Below are 17,634 nucleotides of genomic sequence, written 5' to 3'. Positions count from 1 at the left end.
TAGCTTAATCTCCAACAATAAAATCATGGTTGATGCAAACTAGGCAAATGCATCACAACTGTCAACATGTACTTATTTTGTCTTCAGAATTATTTATTATTCTTTGATTGGATTTTTTGTTGAAAGGTGTTAGGGAGGCTTAGACAATTCTCCAAGTCAATTCCCCATGAGGCAAGGATCAGGGCCACACACAAATCCTAGAACATCCTAAGCACATCCAGACCATTCACTAGAGCTATCTATCTGGAGATTTAAAAAGTGGAAGTGTGGACAGGCGATTCTGCCCCCTTCCCATTCTGTTCACACCAACAATACCTTTGTGACATCAGCACACTGTGAATTAACTTTCCAGGAATTCCCAAAGTCACTTGGATCCACTTCAAGCTGGTTTTTGCTGCTGGTCAAGTCATTGTTTTGGATACCATCAAAATTGCCACACAGACCACATACTTTATCCTTGAAAATAAACAAACCACAATAACATACAATTATTTAATTTAAATGATTTTTGCACTCTGATATTATTATTATTATTATTATTATTATTATTATTATTATTATTATTTACTAAATGTCTATACTGTCCTTCATCCAAGGATCACAGGGGAGTTTAGAATATAAAAACATAAAATGCATATCATAATAACAAACAAAAACACCCCATCACCACCATTCAAAAGGCCATAGATTGTTAAATTAGATTCCTGATTAGTTTACTTAAGAAGGTTTTTGCCTTGAACCTAAAGATATGTAACGAAGGTGCCAGGTGGGCCTCTCTGGAGAGAGCATTCCACAATGGGAAGTCACCTGAGAAAAAGCCCGTTCTCGTGTTGCCACCCACCCTCCAGGTGTCTCATGGAAGAGGCACACGAAGAAGGGCCTCAGATGATAATTACTGGGTCTGAGTTGGTTCATATGGGGAGAAGCTGAGGTCAGAGAGCTCTGAGAACAACTGAAAATATAGGCTTTCCAATAAGTTGGGCCTCTACCACAAATGTCTACTTTGAATGGTTTTAATTTTGCTTTCAATGCATTTGCTCTTTTTGTTATTTCAGCTGTTATTAATTATCTTTAATGTACACTGCCTTGACACAGTTGCTTAGAAGGTGCTTAATAAATTGATGGTGGTGATGATTAGGTCCAAGGAGTTCACGGCAGTGTGGAGGTGAAATGTAATTTGCCCCATGTTCTCTTATCTTCAGAACAAGGCAGGTTAGGCTGAGAGGGAGGTACTGGCCCAAGTTCATGGCTGAGGTGGGCTCTGAACCTCAGTCTCCTCAGTGCTGGGTTACCAAATAGGCAGAGGAGGCAGATTTGTGGGGCCCTGCGACAACAAATCAAAATACCCGTATTTTTCGCTCTATAAGATGCACCAGACCACAAGACGCATCTAGTTTTTGGAGGAGGTAAACAAAAACAAAAAAATTTTCTGAATCTCAGAAGCCAGAACATCAAGAGGGATCGCTGTGCAGTGAAAGCAGCAATCCCTCTTGCTGTTCTGGCTTCTGGGATAGCTGCGCAGCCTGCATTCGCTCCATAAGACACACACACATTTCTCCTTACTTTTTAGGAGGGAAAAAGTGAGTCTTATAGAGCAAAAAATACCGTAATATTGATTTAATCTTGAAAGAAAATTACAACCAAGCTTTCTTAGTTTGATGTTATCCCACTAGGAGATAATCTGTGATCCCCCCACCCATCCCGGATATTTTGACCTCCTAGGGTCCTCCAAAGGGTTTAGTCTGGTTCTGAGTCTCTCCAGTTCAAACCCAACACTATAGCAACTACCTCATTGGATCTCATATGCAATTAAAAAAGGATGCAATTCAACTAAGTTTTACTGAGAGGAGATCCATTGAAATCAGTGAACATGATTAAGTTAGGTTCATTCAGGGCCGTCTTAAGCATATCTGGTGCCATGGTGCAAAGCTCCCTCCGGCACACCTCCACCCCTGTTTTGCAGAGTTGTCGACCTTTTTTTTTATGGAGGGCTTCATGCCGCAGTGGCCACAGCAAATGGAGGCTCTGGACGCGACACTGCTTCGATGCGGCATGGCGGAGGCAGGCGAGGACAGCAACCTGATGTTGGGAGGTGCCACATCCAGCCCCTGCCTCTTCCTTGGCGCCCTCCAGAACTTGGCGCCCTGGCGCCCCGTGCCACTAGCCTCTATTGGTAAGATGCCCCTAGGTCCATAAATTTCAGTGGGTCAGCTCTGAGCTGGGCTGAATAATGCTCTCTATCCTGTGTTCTGTCAGATGCAGCACAAGTTTACCTCCATCAGTCCCTGATGGTGCCTTGCCCTGCCTTTATCATTCTCTTCCTTTCTCCTGTCCGAATGGTGTCAGTTGATTGGGAAAATGTATACCCAGAAACATTCTGTTCTGGGAATGCTGTACATTTGATTGCGCTGTACTGTTTAAGCCACCTTGTGGGCCTCAGTGAGAAAACGCAGAGTGGCTGGCATAAATACACACACACACACACACACACACACACACACAATTTTGAAATAAATCAAAGTGGACTTACTTTATAGTTCTCTTTCAGAATAACCGTAAGGCCCATGTCTCGATCCCAAGTGAGAGCAATTCCTCCTCCACCCAGTAACAAGATGTAGTAACGTCCAGACTTCAAGACTTCAAAGTTGACTTCTTCTCTAGGAGGTGTCAAGATGTTTACCTTCATCAGAAAGATATATATAGCAACTTCAGCAATGGAGCTATAGGTTACTTTCATACACAGTCGCAGGAGCACCATCAGTGACTGACACTTGCGTTCAATGCTGTGGGCTTGTGGGGGATCCTGCCCTCTCCACAGACTCCAAAATGCTGGTGCCACTGGCAAAGGACCAGCTCAGCCTAGGTCTCTTATATGCTTTATGCTTTCCCACTTCCCTAAGTGGTAAGACATTACAGGATCCTTTATAGGATCAGTTGTGAGAAGAATGTACAGGACATTTCTGGGGTCTTGCAATAACTATTTATCAAGTATAGTTGAAGTTTTCCTCAGGTTGATTGTACACTGCCCTAAAATCCTTGGACGAAGGGCAGTTTAGAAATATTTTAAATAAAATAAGTTTGAATTTGTTTCACTGTTAGCTAAAGGGAGTAGCAAAGTTTACTTTGTTGTTGTTGTTTAGTCATTTAGTCGTGTCCAACTCTTCATGACCCCATGGACCAGAGCACGCCAGGCACTCCTGTCTCCCACTGCCTCCTGCAGTTTGGTCATACTCATGCTGGTAGCTTCGAGAACACTATCCAACCATCAAGAACACTATGCAACCATCAAAGTTTACTAGCATTGAGGTTTAAAGATGTGCAACAAGCACACAGGAAGAAGTAGAGTAAACACAACTTTAGTTAGGCTCTGCAATAGCCTGTAAGCTCTTAGTAACTCTTTCCATCAAGCAGATTGAAGATACTTTCCCCCTCTTCTGCTTCGAAAATATCCTGTTAGACCGAATCAGCCAAGAATCCAGTCATTATCTATATCCATCTACACCAGGCAAAAATTTGTTCTACAGTGCAACCTATGCATGTTTACTCAGAGGTAAGTAGGTATAGGATTGCAGCTTCATGCAACCTTTCTAGGAGCAAGTCATGGCTCCTGTTGGATCTCTCATCCAGCTATCCCAGAAGGATAGGAAAATTTATTTTGGATCTACTTCTGGCTGAACCAATGTTCATGGTGCAGATGCACAGCAGAAAGGTTGGTTCAGTGCAGAATTTGGCCACTCATCTTCACTAGCCAGATGCCTCTGAGGAGCCTTCAGAAAGAGCTCAGTGGAGACAGTTATTTCCTTCTTATCTCAGGTAACACCCAGGTGTAAAGCTGATAGGTGTCTATAGACTTCTCCATGAATTTGTGACATGCTTTTCAATTTTTTTAAAATCAAAGTTAATGGGCATCATGACATCCACGAATGATGAGTTCCATGTGTTAATTGCACGAAAAAATACTTTCTGATTTCTTGCATAAACCCGTTGCCTGTCACTTGACTGGCTGGTTTTGAGAGGGAAACGTCTGTAAATTTTACTCACAGAATTCATAGTTTATAAATCTCTATTCTCTCTCTCTCTCTCTCTCTCTCTCACACACACACACACACACACACACATAGTGTTCCTCCTCCATGTGCCTAACTGGTAAATCTGTGTTCTTTAACACCAGAAGGTGTTAGCCGCCCTGAGCCTGGGGTATTAATAATAATAATAATAATAATAATAATAATAATAATAAGCTCCTCTCTACCATTTAAAGGCCATTGTGCCCTGAGGCAGAGGAACAGAGTTATCCAGGCCAGCAAGCTGCTAGTTTATGTGTTTTAAAATATTGTTCCCTTTGTTGGTGTAAATTCATTTGAGCTTTTTAAAAAACTGAATTGTTTGTGTCTTCAAATAAACAGAAGTGCTTTTTCCCCCCTTGTGCAACTTAAAAATGAAATCTTTGAATGGAAAAAAAAAATGGTGGCAACCACTCTTTGTATGTTCAAACCCCAAAACAAAGAAGCATTGTGTGCCTTCAGATTTCACTGCAAAAAAATGTTTGCAAAGCTCTAGTATTCCAGGGATAATACAGCACTTTCGGAAGTTTAGGTAATGGTAATTCTATAACACACTGGAGATCTGTGAAGGATGAATGCAGCGACATTCCTGGCTGTTACAATGCCCAAGACAAACAGCTGAACTCTGCCCTCTGGAAGGGTGCTTGGTCTTTTGTTCTTCCTTTTTCTGTGTGAGGGGAAATGCAAAGTGGGGTGGAGCCTCTGATTTCCTTTGCATGACATGTGGTTGAAAGGAGGGAAGAGCAACAGGGCCATCTACAGAATTATTGTTTTTCCTGGTCAACCCAAGATTTGCTTTTAACAGAGGGCTAAATATCTGAAGTCTATTGCCTCCTGGATTTTGCCTTCTCTTGAAAGGTATGCCTTTTTTCCATCAGTCTTTTCTCTTCACCCCTGAATTTGTTGGGAAAGAATCTGGTGACTATTTTGTGCAGATCTGTCCTAAAGTTCTCGGCTTGGGAAAGTGTGAGATCGAACTGGAGCCCCCTCAACGAAGCACCAGTACAGTCACACCTTGGATCCCAAAAACCTTGCGGGTCAAACGTTTTGGCCCCTGAACACTGCAAACCCGGAAGTGAGTGTTCTAGTTTGCAAACGTTCTTTGGAACCCGAACGTCCAACAAGGCTTCCGTGGCTTCTAATTGGCTTCAGGAGCTTCCTGCAGCCAATCAGAAGCTGCACTTCTGAACATTTTGGAAGTCAAACGGAATCTGTTCCAAGGTACAACTGTAGTGATATTTTAAATGCAAGGAAGAAGGAGGCACTTTGCTGGATATGTAACAATCCAGCCTCCCTTAACTATCCTCTCTTGTCGTATTACAGGTTTCCAGGCTGCTGAAATGCAGTAGATACTTTTTAAAGGAGTGTCAGCAGTTAGAGTTTTCTTCTGCCATGAAATCTGAATTTACTTTCTGAATAACAAAAGATAGTGGGGCTCAAGTGTGCCTTAGCAACAGGACCTGCACTTTGGAAATGATTACAGTCACCACAACTGGTTAACACAGATTATCTTGGTGCGTGGGACAGCAGGGGGGAATTTGTGACGTATTTAAGGCACCCACGAGCACCAACACAATAAACAAGTTCTTGGGCTAATATGCAGGAGCCCTGCTTCAAAGGAAACCTTGCAGAGCCGAGATTCTCTGTCAGTAAACCTCAATTGGTTGCTCTCACCATCCACCAAGGGCTTCAGAGGGCTCATCCAGACCCCCACTTGTCTTGCCACTCCCCCCCCCCCCAGAAGCCAGAACTTTACCGCTGAATAGGGGCATGCATCAACTGAGTTTTCCCCAGATTGGTGTTTGCTCTGATTCAGTGCTAAAGGGCAGGTTTTTTCTGGGGCAAATGGAAAACTGCTCAGACCCATGCTTTCTAAGCATGGGACAAGCGGAAGTGTGAACAAGCCCAGAAAGTCGTGCCCCACTGCAAAGCCAGCAATATGGAATGCCTTGCTTTTAAACATGACACCACTGAGATCATAGTAAAGGTAAAGGGACCCCTGACCATTAGGTCCAGTCATGGCCGACTCTGGGGTTGCGGCGCTCATCTTGCTTTACTGGCCGAGGGAGCCGGCATACAGCTTCCAGGTCATGTGGCCACCATGACTAAGCCGCTTCTGGCGAACCAGAGCAGCACACGGAAATGCTGTTTACCTTCCCGCTGGAGCAGTACCTGTTTATCTACTTGCACTGGCATGCTTTCGAACTGCTAGGTTGGCAGGAGCAGGGACCGAGCTACGGGAGCTCACCCCATCACGGGGATTCGAACCGCTGACCTTCTGATCGGCAAGTCCTAGGCTCTGTGGTTTAACCCACAGCGCCACCTACGTCCCACTAAAGTTTGCTCACCCCCTTTTCTAGTCCAACCCCCTGCAATGCAGGAATATGCAGCTGTCCCTTACGGGGATCAAACCTGCAACCTTGGCGTTATCAGACCACACTCTAACCAACTGAGCTATGCAGGCTGGTCATAGAGTAGCATATAAATCAAATCAAATGTTCTTGGTCCAGACTTTTTAGAAAAGCATTATAAGGCTTGCTCCTCCACAAGGGGACTGAAGTAAAGATAAGAGGCTCATACTTACATCTCCGTTGTACAGCTCAATCACTCCGCTGTCAAAGAGAATGCTAATCCTTTTAGTGCATGTCTCTCCTGTGAAGCTACAGCCCTCATTGGCAATGAGTACTCGGAAGGTTCCAGAGTCATCACTACCATCGCAGTAATCCTTTAAGAAAGGGAAGTGGCAATGACGACAGATGTTGTGAACATGCACACAGATTAAAGGTAAAGGGACCCCTGACCATTAGGTCCAGTCATGACCAACTCTGGGGTTGCGGCGCTCATCTCGCTTTACTGGCCGAGGGATCCGGGTCATGTGGCCAGCATGACTAAGCCGCTTCCGGCGAAATCAGAGCAGCGCATGGAAATGCTGTTTACCTTCCCGCCGGAGTGGTACCTATTTATCTACTTGCACTTTGACGTGCTTTCGAACTGCTAGGTTGGCAGGAGCAGGGACCGAGCAAGGGGAGCTCACCCCGTCGTGGGGATTTGAACTGCTGACCTTCTGATTAGCAAGCCCGAGGCTCAGTTGTACCACAGCACCACCCGCGTCCCACACACAGATTACCTGAGGTTTTATTGACAATTATGTTATACGAATGTTATTAAATAAATAATAAAGATCACAAGTGTAGGGTTTACCATTAAAATCTGAGTATCTTGAGATTTCAGAACAATAACCTGAGATCTTTTTCTCTGCACTTTGGGCTCTAAGTAGAAAATCAGCTGTGGAACTTGATCAAAGCCATGTGCCCTTGCATGCGTCTCCTCTCTCTGATGCCTCCATTCACACATCACTGCTGCAATCTATGTGCAAATGCAAAACATCCACCCACAAATGGACAAAGCCAATTTAGGTCCATACAGTTACAGCACTGCACAGAACTATACCACCAGAACTGGCTTTTAGGCTGCTGTGGAGCACATGAATCGGACCTGGGCAGAGCGGTTAAAAAACCAATTTAATGTAAAAGGTTTTCATTTCAGAATCTTGTATGCATTTATAGATGGATGAGTCCCACTGATTCTGAAAGGGACTTACACAACTGTCCGCATGCAAAGATTGCTACAGGACAACCTATTCCTCCCTCTCCTCTTTCTCATAGCATATCCTGTCCCAGGCAGTGGAACACAGCTCTGCAACTCTATCCAGGGGTCCATCAGTTTTGTCTGGCCTTGATACTCAGCAAAACTTTACAGTTGCCACCAACTCTGCCCTTTCCCCTAACTGCAGGTGGGATTCTCATCTGTGACACTATACTAACCTTCAGAACTCAAGTGAGAAAACTTGCTACAAAGTGTCTTTGGACCCCAGCACAATCTCCCAGAAATCTCTCATCTTTCTCCAGGCTTTGGAGAAGAGTGATAACTTTGTTCTCAATATCATGCTGGGCTTTGGAGAAACTTGGAAACAGATGTACTTCTCACTGTGCCTCCAAAGCCCAGAACAAAAACTGTGAGGTATCCCTCACCAGATTAAAAGTGAACCATCACTGTGACAACTTGGCAGGTATGTTTGATCTGCCTCACTTGCTACTCAACATCTTAGGAACCTTCTGGCTATGCTTGCTTCACTGGCCAATGTTTGCACCAGCTTGGAGGGCAGGGAGCTTTGACCCTATTGGACATGGCCTGTTGTGACCCTGCTCTCCTTCCTACCCAGGCCTACTGCCTGTTGATGAGACAATGGTAGGCTCTTCTCCAATGCCAGACTGCGAAATCACACTCTTGATTTAAAGTTGTCATTAAATATATACAATCTAAAGTGACTTTGAGGGTTTCTTCTCTGGTAAAGCGTGTTCTCCTTCATGGAGAGCACGTGTTGCGGTGGGGGCCGCCAGGACACTCCAAAGTTGTGGGGCGGGCTAATTGATCGTTGGCCACTGATCCAATTGGGCTTCCCTTGTAGTTAGGAAGAAGTTAATGTTGCCATTTGTTGATTGACAGCCAGAAATGCTAAAACTTCTCGCACGAGGCTAGGGCTTCCTCTTTTCGCCTGTGCATCAGATTGCCCCTCCCCCCTCCCTAGAATTAGGGTTGTTCGCTTGACCTTGCTATGCCTGTCATGGGGTCGTCTGCTCTTGGGGCAGGGGCCCAGTAGGAATTTTGTCCATCTGGCTGATTGGCTGGGGCCATTTGGTTTTTGCCTACTGCGTAGCAAATCGTCATAACTTGTAAGGTTCACGGTTAGGCATTGGTTTATGGTTTGGTTGGTTGAGGGGCATGGATTGGCTGTGCCTGCCCCTCTAATGCTGCTGCTGCTGCAAGGGATTCCGTTAAAGGAATTGGGGGCTAACTATTGCTTGTCCACTCTGTCAAGGGGGCTCGGGCCACTGCAAGAGCTCCTGGCTGCATTTGGGGTGAGGGCAGGTTCCCTGCTCCATTGCTACCCCCAAGTGTATTCCCCTTTTCTGACTTTCGCAGGTGTACGGAATGTCAGTCTGTCCCCCATGGGGGGGTGGGAGATAATCGCAACCAATGCCTAAGCAACCAGTCACATTTTTGTATTTTAATAAAGTTATGGCCAAAATTATGCCAAAAACCTTAAACAAAAATTTGACTATGCCGAACTGGACAAATTAACTGGGAAAATTAGATATACTAAAGACCAAAAGTTCATCGAGGACTGGGGAAAATTGGTGGAATATCTGAAAAACATTTGTGGTATAAACACAACGTTAGTGGGATTTCAAGAGGCACTGTAAAAATACAAATAAGTATTGTTTATAAAAAAAAAATGGGAATAAGGAGGAATAATGGCAATATGGAAAAAGGGAATGTGTACTAAAGGTATAAGTACGAATGATCTCAGAGGCGCTGAAGGAAGTTCAAAACAGGTATAATATGTTGTATTCGATATAAAATGTATAACTGGATGAAAACTAATAAATTTATTTACAAAAAAACACACACAAAAATTTCTGTGAGATGTGTGAGTTATTGGGGTGGCCCTGGGGACCTCGACACGCAAAAATTCTGAAGAATGTTGAGGGAAGCCAAAAGAGTGTCCATAGGTTTCGATGGTAGTTTTACATATCTCTAACCCTTAGCATTCTCTCAGCCGCCGCCACCCTCATCTCCAAGAACTGCATTCTATCCCCACTCGTACCTGAACTAGCACATACTGACAGTTCCCTGGAAACCTGTATTTCAGTCCATCAAAGGTCAAGTAATGAGATGTGCCAATGACTGAGCAGGTACCGTCACAGACATTTTCTGTGCATTCCCACTTCCGAGCCCGACAGACACTGCAGAGGGCAAAAGACCAGCAGCTGTTATTGCCTGTGTTGATTAATAAAAGTCTGCTTTATAATTTGGTACATGGACAAAAGACAGTCTGTGTCTTGCAGGAAGCATGCAACAATCATGTCACTTATAAAACCTTGAGACACTAACATTTCTAGATATCATTGCAATACCTATTCATGCTTGTGAAGATAAGAAGTTTCTTCAGCCTAGACAGTCAGATTACCACTTACTTACACACAAACTTCAAAAATTGAGGTCCTTTCCCCTGGTTATGACACTGTTGAAACTTCAGAAGTCCACAAATTTTTATTTAGTTTGGAAACCACCCAAAGTTTGTGGGTGCCATCAAATTTGCTCCTCCTCTGAGAGAATTCCAAGGTCTAAGATTTCAAGGTAACTTTTGAAATCTGGAACCAGGCTTTTAAAAACTTTTTATGTGCTTCAGAATAGTTACACCTTCTTTATAACAACACACCAGTAACAAAGACCAAACCGGCAAAGAAAACCCAAAACCAGTGTAACCCATACACAGTTAGGATTCCCTACCATTTTATAGGCTTGAAAGTCTAGTAATCTCCAGATTTTTCCAGGCTGTACTCATGACCCTTTCGTGTCAACTGACGTCTAGTGTCCAGATCAAGGGAAGAAAGAATACTGCTCTATTCTGCTTTAGTCAGAACCCACCTGGAGTCCTGTGTCCAGTTCTGGGCACCACAATTTAAGAAGAATACTGACAAGCTGGACCATGTACAGAGGAGGGCAACCAAAATGATCAAGGGTCTGGAAATAAAGTCTTATGAGGAATGCTTGAGGATGCTCAGCCAGGAGAAGAGGAGACTGAGGGCAGATAAGATACCCACCAATTTTATTGGGAGGGTTAAATGTTAAGTTGTGGGTGAACATATCAGACCGACACAGCAATTCTTCAAACAGCTCTTGTTTATTCACAGGCCAGAACAGAACTGACAGTCAGCCTGCTTATATAGAGCTCCAGTACAACGTAACTGTAACAATTTTCTAAAACTATCCAATCACTGAATATCACTTTCGATCCCTTATTTGCATAACTATCTACAGTATCCCCCTGCTGGCCCAGGGTGAGAACTTCAGTACATAACATTAAACATGTGCTGAAATCTTCTCCTGTTGAAAACTGTGCATCTTAAACATGCATAAGTTTATCTGGATTGCACTCCACGCATTTTAAATGCTGCTTCTGAAAAAAACCACTAACTTCCTTCTTTAAAGAAATGTACAGTCTGGCACACACTAATGTTGTGTGTGTGGAACCCACAAAGATCTATAAACAGCAAGTTAAGTTACCACAAATAGATTCTCTCTTTACTTAAAGGCTATGTGTAAAAATTTCTGCCACTTCTGTATTCCCAGAAAAGATCTAGGCATAACACAGAGTGGAGTATTTTACAACATGTCCTGATTTACCATGGGTATCCTGCTCTCTGCTGCTTATTCTCTTACGAAAACACTTTTATTGCCCTCTGAAGGCCAGTATGGGTTAAATAAGGGGTGTAATAAGGCTAGTATTTCCTTTCATTCTTTTCTTTTTTGTGTGCTCATAAGACAACTAAATAGCAGTCGAGGGCGTGAGACTGCATACTTCCTATGGCTCTCTGTTTACCAAGGATGGTCCATAATTTCTGGTAACAAAACAACAACAACGAAAAAAAGAGGCAACACATTAAAGGAACATCTGCCCTGACAGGAACACTGAATTCTTGGAAAGTGCTGTGTGCAAGGTTTTACTGGAATATGTTGAACAATTCATTATTGGGACAGTTTACTACTTTACAAAAATGGAATTTGCAGCTCTTTTCTGAGGCAACGCCTCTTCCTTTCGTTTCCTTGTGGTTGGTGCTGCCTCATTTATCACTATTTTTATTTCCTTTATTTTAGCATCTCTTTTATCTCTGTCCCGTCTCTGGGAAGATTTCTGGAGATGCCTTTTAAAATCTGGTTATTTTGCTTCCACAGTAAAATCCAAGAATATTTTTCTTGGGTACCAGAAGTTTGCTGGATCTCAGAAGCTGGTCTCTCCTGTGTGTGTCAAAGTCACACATGTGAACAAGAAAGCAGCATGCCATGCAGCACCTATCACTGTGTTGCTCGTTGTTGATTTTGACATTATTCTGATTATGTTGTGCGTTTTTAATAGTTCTGTGGGTTCCTATGTTTGTTAGCCACTTACTGGATTTTCAAATAAAAATTGGGATACATAAGTCTTAATAGATAAATGAAGTAACCACAGATGAGTTGCAAGAAAATAGTCTACAGGGTGGTCTCAGCAAGATCCCAGCAAATCTTTCTTTCTTTCTTTCTTTCTTTCTTTCTTTCTTTCTTTCTTTCTTTCTTCTCCTTCCTCCCTCCCTCCCTCCCTCCCTCCCTCCCTCCCTCCCTCCTTCTGTTCTCCCCCTGCCCTCTGATTCTTTGCATGGGAGGCGGGCTCCCCTTCCAAGCTGAGTTCTCTCGCTAGTTTACAGAAATGGCTTTGCTAAGAGGGATGCTCTTTTAGACTAGCATCTTATTGCATGACCAGGCGGCGACAGCCCCCAGGGATCATAAGGAAGGAATAAAGACTCTGACAACGTTATATGGAATTAAAATTAGGCCACAACTTTATTAAACTTCCGAATGTAGGAAAACCTTGGGTTAGGCCTTGGGGGTGTATCCCTCCCAGCCCCCCAGCCAGGGGGAACTGGGGCTCATCAGGGTAAATGGGATATGGGGGTGCTCTGCCAGACATAAGTGTAGCAGGCAGCCCAGCCCATATCCCCACACGCAGGGCAGTTCACTGACAACCTTTCAGTGTATGGCCAGTGACACCCATATATATAACCCCTTTAAGAGGGGGACCCTGGAATCGCCGCCGCGGGGGGGGGGGGTGAATCACCTATTCATGCCCCCCCCCCCCAATATAGCGAAGGAAAGACTAAAGGATTCCACCCAAGGCCATAACTGCCAAAGTTGTGGCGAGTTGCTACGGGGAAGACAAAACCTGCCAATGCAGGAAAATTTCTTCCCAGCTCTTCAACAGCAACCAGTCAAAAACCGCAGAAGCGCCAGCTAGACGGGAAGAAAAAGTTAACCTGCAAACAAGAAACATTAAACAAAGGGAGGTTAGGGAGGGTGAATCTCCAGAGCTGACTGCCTGGCTATTGTCAGCTCCACCCCCTATTTATAAAGGGGGCCTGGCCCCACCTCCCAGGAAGAAACTTGATTAATGAGGCTGGGCGAGAACCTCCAAAAATTTGTCATACAGTGTCAGGTTTTATTTTAATGCAAAATCAGTCTTCTTCTTGAGCCAAAGGACCTCAATGAAAAGCAATTGCTTACCAGGTGTTGCAGTCTTTCATGACCGTTTCCCCTGGAGCGTACTCTCGCCCGTTATGAAAACAGGGGCATTTTTCAGGTACGATGCATTTGTTTCCATGTCTTACCTAGAACAGAGACAGGTGTTTTAAGGAAAGCGTGTTCTCCTTCAGGGAGAGCACATGTTGCGGTGGGGTCTACTGAGCCACCCCCTTTGTTGCTGGGTAAGTTCTCCAAAATGGCCAGGGGGCATTGATTGGATTGCCAAGTTGCTGGGGGAAAAGTTATGTTGCAATTTTGGTGGGAGGGGTAAAAGGTTTAAATACTCTGCACGCAGCCTTGTACTTTCTCTTTTGCTGCGTGCAACGGATCACCCGCCCACCCGCCCTAGAATAAGGAGTTGTTGCGTTGACCTTGCTATGCCTGTCATGGGGTCGTCTGCCTTTGAGCAGGGGCCTGGTAGGAATTTTTCCACCTGGCAAATTGGCTGGCTGGGTGGTTTTTGCCTACTGCGTAGCAAATCGTCACAACTTGTAAGGTTTTGGTTAGGCATTGGTTATAAATCTGGTGGAGGAGGGGTTAGGATAGGCTGGGCCTGCCCCTCCATGGTTGCTGCGGAAAAGGAATTCCGTTAAAGGAATCCTGGGGCTTGCCATCTTTTCATCCAATCCCTGGAATGGGACTAGGGCCGGCAAGCCTTCGGGGAGCAGGCGGGTGAGAGTTGAGGGTCTGTGTCTCAGCTCCAATTCTTCCCCAACTTGCTTTCCCCCGCACTGTCTTTCGGTGGTGCCCGGAAGTCAGTTCTGTCCCCAGGCGGGGGGACAGATAGTCTTAACCAATGCCTAAACAACCACTCACAGTTTGTATTTTAATAAAGTGGCCAAAATCATGCCAAAAATCTTAAACAAAAATTACGTGTCCGTTGTGAGTTATTTTGGGGGGTGGATTGGGGACCTCGACACGCAACCATTATAGGGGACAGAATAAATATGGTAGCACACAACAGGAACATGAAAACAAGGAACCTAAGTAAAAACTATCCGGGCCAAATTATACGGAGAAAATTATACAGCCTCCAGTGAATACTGAAGACACAACTCTTTACCTTTGACACCAGTGAGATGTGTTTGTAGGACCCATGCTACAAACCAGGCAGATGGCCTTCTCGGTGGTGGCGCCCACCCTGTGGAACACCCTCCCACCAGATGTCAAGAAAATAAACAACTACCTGACTTTTAGAAGACATCTGAAGGCAGCCCCTCTTTAGGGAAGTTTTAAATGTTTGATCTTTTATTGTGTTTTTAATATCCTGTTGGAAGCTGCCCAGAGTGGCTGGGGAGGCCCGACCAGATGGGCAGGGTATAAGTAATAAATAATAATGATGATGATGATGATGATATTTCTGTAATCGTGTGTTGGTTCAAATGGTCTTTAAACTGTTTTTGCTATTGTGTTTTGATGTTGTAACCCATCTGAACTCCCCAGGGTGAAGGGCGAGTAATACGTTGTAATAATACAGTGATACCTTGGGTTAAGTACTTAATTCGTTCCAGAGGTCCATTCTTAACCTGAAACTGTTCTTAACCTGAAGCACCACTTTAGCTAATGGGGCCTCCTGCTGCTGCCTCGCCACCGGAGCATGATTTCTGTTCTCATCCTAAAGCAAAGTTCTTAATCTGAAGCACTATTTCTGGGTTAGCAGAGTCTGTAACCTGAAGCGTATGTAACCTGAAGCGTATGTAACCCAAGGTACCAGTGTATAAAAAGATGATTTTAACAGTAGTAAAATATTTGAACAGTCAGTTGACTGGCATTCTCAATGGAACCTCATGAAAACAAATACTAAAGATATCTCTTAACCCTGAGTAAGTCTGCTGCCCACATAACCTGAATGAGGTAACCCCTAAGAAAGTACAATGTGCGCCTTCAGAATTTGGCAATAATGAGCTTTTAGAATCTTCTCTCTTTGGCATCCAGCAGAGAATGTCACACCTGGGAGTGCTGCAAAGATTCTGGCCTGTGTCTCCCTGGCCCTGGGGCCCTGATAGATTCATGCTAACAAAAACTGTTAAGGCTGAAGGTGACAGAGAACAACTTGCTGTGAACCCAGAAAAGCAGGCTGTTTAGGAGCTTTCAATCATGTCAAGATTTAATAGTGGTGGTGTGTTACTTTTGCTGCTTTTTGGATTTTTTTCTGTATGTTCTTGTTAGACCTTACTCTTAATTTTTAAGGGAATTGCTTGATTTATTGTATATTTCTTAATGAGATCCTTTCATTATTGCATTTAAATTTTGTGCAACGTTTTTTCATGCTGTGAGCTGCTTTGAGACTCCAAATAAATGTTGATGATTCTTCCCCACCTTCCTTTCCCTGCTTTTCCAACTTATGGGGCTTCACCTTCTTTCTCATAAAAAGCAGAGTTTGAGCAGATCTGGCCTGCTATGCAGGGGCACAAAAAGCTGCAGATGCGAAACTCCAGTTTTCTGCACAAACATTGAAGGCAGAGGATCTCTTTAGCTGTTTAGACATCAACCTCTTAGTTTAATAAGGAGCTGAGAAGAAGCATTGAGCAACAGTGCCATCTAGTGCCCCACAAAATACTCTTCCTGCTTTATCAAAGGGGAAAATGTTATACCCAGCCGATTAAAAGCAGCTTTGGCTGAGAGTATGGCAAAGACAAATCCAAATTGAAGATTTACAGGATAGATGATTAAAATAAATGAGCGGTTAAATCTAGATGGCTTTCCCAACTTTGACGCAGGGGCTAAGACTTGAACTCAGTAAGTAGTCTGCAAGTTACCAAAGAGACAGCTTCTTTTCACAGGAAAAGAACAATTATGGAGGATGCTTTCATGTGTGAATATATACTTTCTGATATATATTTTTCCTATATCTGTAGCCTGGCATTACTGCCTTTCTACAATTGACATACAGGAAACATTTTGTTTCCTGCATTGTAACAAAAGGGCTTTTTCCTTGTTTTTTGTTGTTGTTTTTTTTTAGAAAAGGTCGATCAAAAATGAAAGTTTCCCCCAAAATGTGCTAAATAAATATTTTCCTCAGTAAAGAGGTTGTAATCGTTATTACATTTGAATCCTGTCTTTTCTCCAAAGTGCTTAGTTAGGACAGTGTTACGTCTATCGTCTCCATTTAATCCCCTCAACAAGCCTGTGGAGTAGGTTAGACTGAAAAACTAGCCTGTCCAGAGAATATTCAGACAATGTCCAGACAATGTGTACGGAATATGCAGAGGGAGGAAAAATATGATGTCTTCCACTGTCCTTGCTCCACAAACTCTTATGCCCTCATGTGAAAGCCTGAACAATGTGAAGGTCTGTTTGCTCTGAACAAACACAAACCCCTGTGCTGCAAAATGTGACAATCTACAAAAATGCAACACGCTGGCTAATAAAAAGGTAAAGGTAAAGGTACCCCTGCCCGTACTGGCCAGTCTTGACAGACTCTGGGGTTGTGCGCCCATCTCACTCAAGAGGCCAGGGGCCAGCGCTGTCCGGAGACACTTCCGGGTCACGTGGCCAGCGTGACATCGCTGCTCTGGCAAGCCAGAGCCGCACACGGAAACGCCGTTTACCTTCCCGCTGGTAAGCGGTCCCTATTTATCTACTTGCACCCGGAGGTGCTTTCGAACTGCTAGGTTGGCAGGCGCTGGGACCGAGCAGCGGGAGCGCACCCCGCCGCAGGGATTCGAACCGCCGACCTTTCGATCGGCAAGTCCTAGGCGCTGAGGCTTTAACCCACAGCGCCACCTGCGCTGGCTAATAACTGTTAGTAAATATATAGTCAGTATGTTGTCATTCAAAATATACGAACAAGCCACTTCAAAATAATATATATAGCATACAACACATCTCACAAAATATACAAGTAACTGCAAGTTGTTATATGTATCAGAGTCAAACAAAGATTGAAACAACCAGTGAATAGCGAGGAACACCAAACTGTCTCTCAAAGGAAGACGTCTAAAAAAAGTCTCAAAGGAAGACGTCTCTCCAAAGTCTCAAAAGGAATAGGTCAACTGTTTCGGAATAAAGTCGTTAGAATTCACCACTAACTGGCTATTCATTGGTTGTTTGAATCTTTGTTTGACTCTGATACATACAACAGCTTGCAGTTACTTGTATATTTTGTGAGATGTGTTGTATGATATATATACAGTGGTACCTTGGGTTAAGAACTTAATTCGTTCTGGAGGTCCGTTATTAACCTGAAACTGTTCTTAACCTGAGGTACCACTTTAGCTAATGGAGCCTGCCGCCACGCCGCCGGAGCACGATTTCTGTTCTCATCCTGAAGCAAAGTTCTTAACCCGAGGTACTATTTCTGGGTTAGCGGAGTCTGTAACCAGAAGCATGTGTAACCTGAAGTGGATGTAACCTGAAACGTATGTAACCTGAAGCGTCGGTAACCTGAGGT

The 17,634-nt window shown here is 44.0% G+C and overlaps 1 protein-coding gene across 3 annotated transcripts in view; it reads right to left on the bottom strand.

Moving 5' to 3' along the window:
* Positions 1-17,634, bottom strand: part of VWF (von Willebrand factor) — a 162,869-nt gene that overhangs the window by 95,088 nt on the left and 50,147 nt on the right. For all 3 annotated transcript variants that reach the window (XR_014564188.1, XM_083738706.1, XM_083738707.1), the window contains 5 exons: positions 13,224-13,327; positions 9,733-9,871; positions 6,649-6,789; positions 2,531-2,680; positions 316-456 (listed from right to left, as the gene is read on the bottom strand). Coding sequence is in view for 2 of the 3 variants with exons in the window: in XM_083738706.1 (XP_083594832.1) it covers positions 316-456; positions 2,531-2,680; positions 6,649-6,789; positions 9,733-9,871; positions 13,224-13,327 (675 nt within the window). In the remaining variant the exon portion in view is untranslated. The remainder of the gene's footprint in view (positions 1-315; positions 457-2,530; positions 2,681-6,648; positions 6,790-9,732; positions 9,872-13,223; positions 13,328-17,634) is intronic.

The sequence above is a fragment of the Podarcis gaigeae genome (genome assembly GCF_964106915.1).
Source record: "Podarcis gaigeae genome assembly, chromosome: 5".
Lineage (NCBI taxonomy): Eukaryota > Metazoa > Chordata > Lepidosauria > Squamata > Lacertidae > Podarcis > Podarcis gaigeae.
Note: the sequence above shows the minus strand (reverse complement) of the source record. Positions and strands in the feature narration are given on the sequence as shown.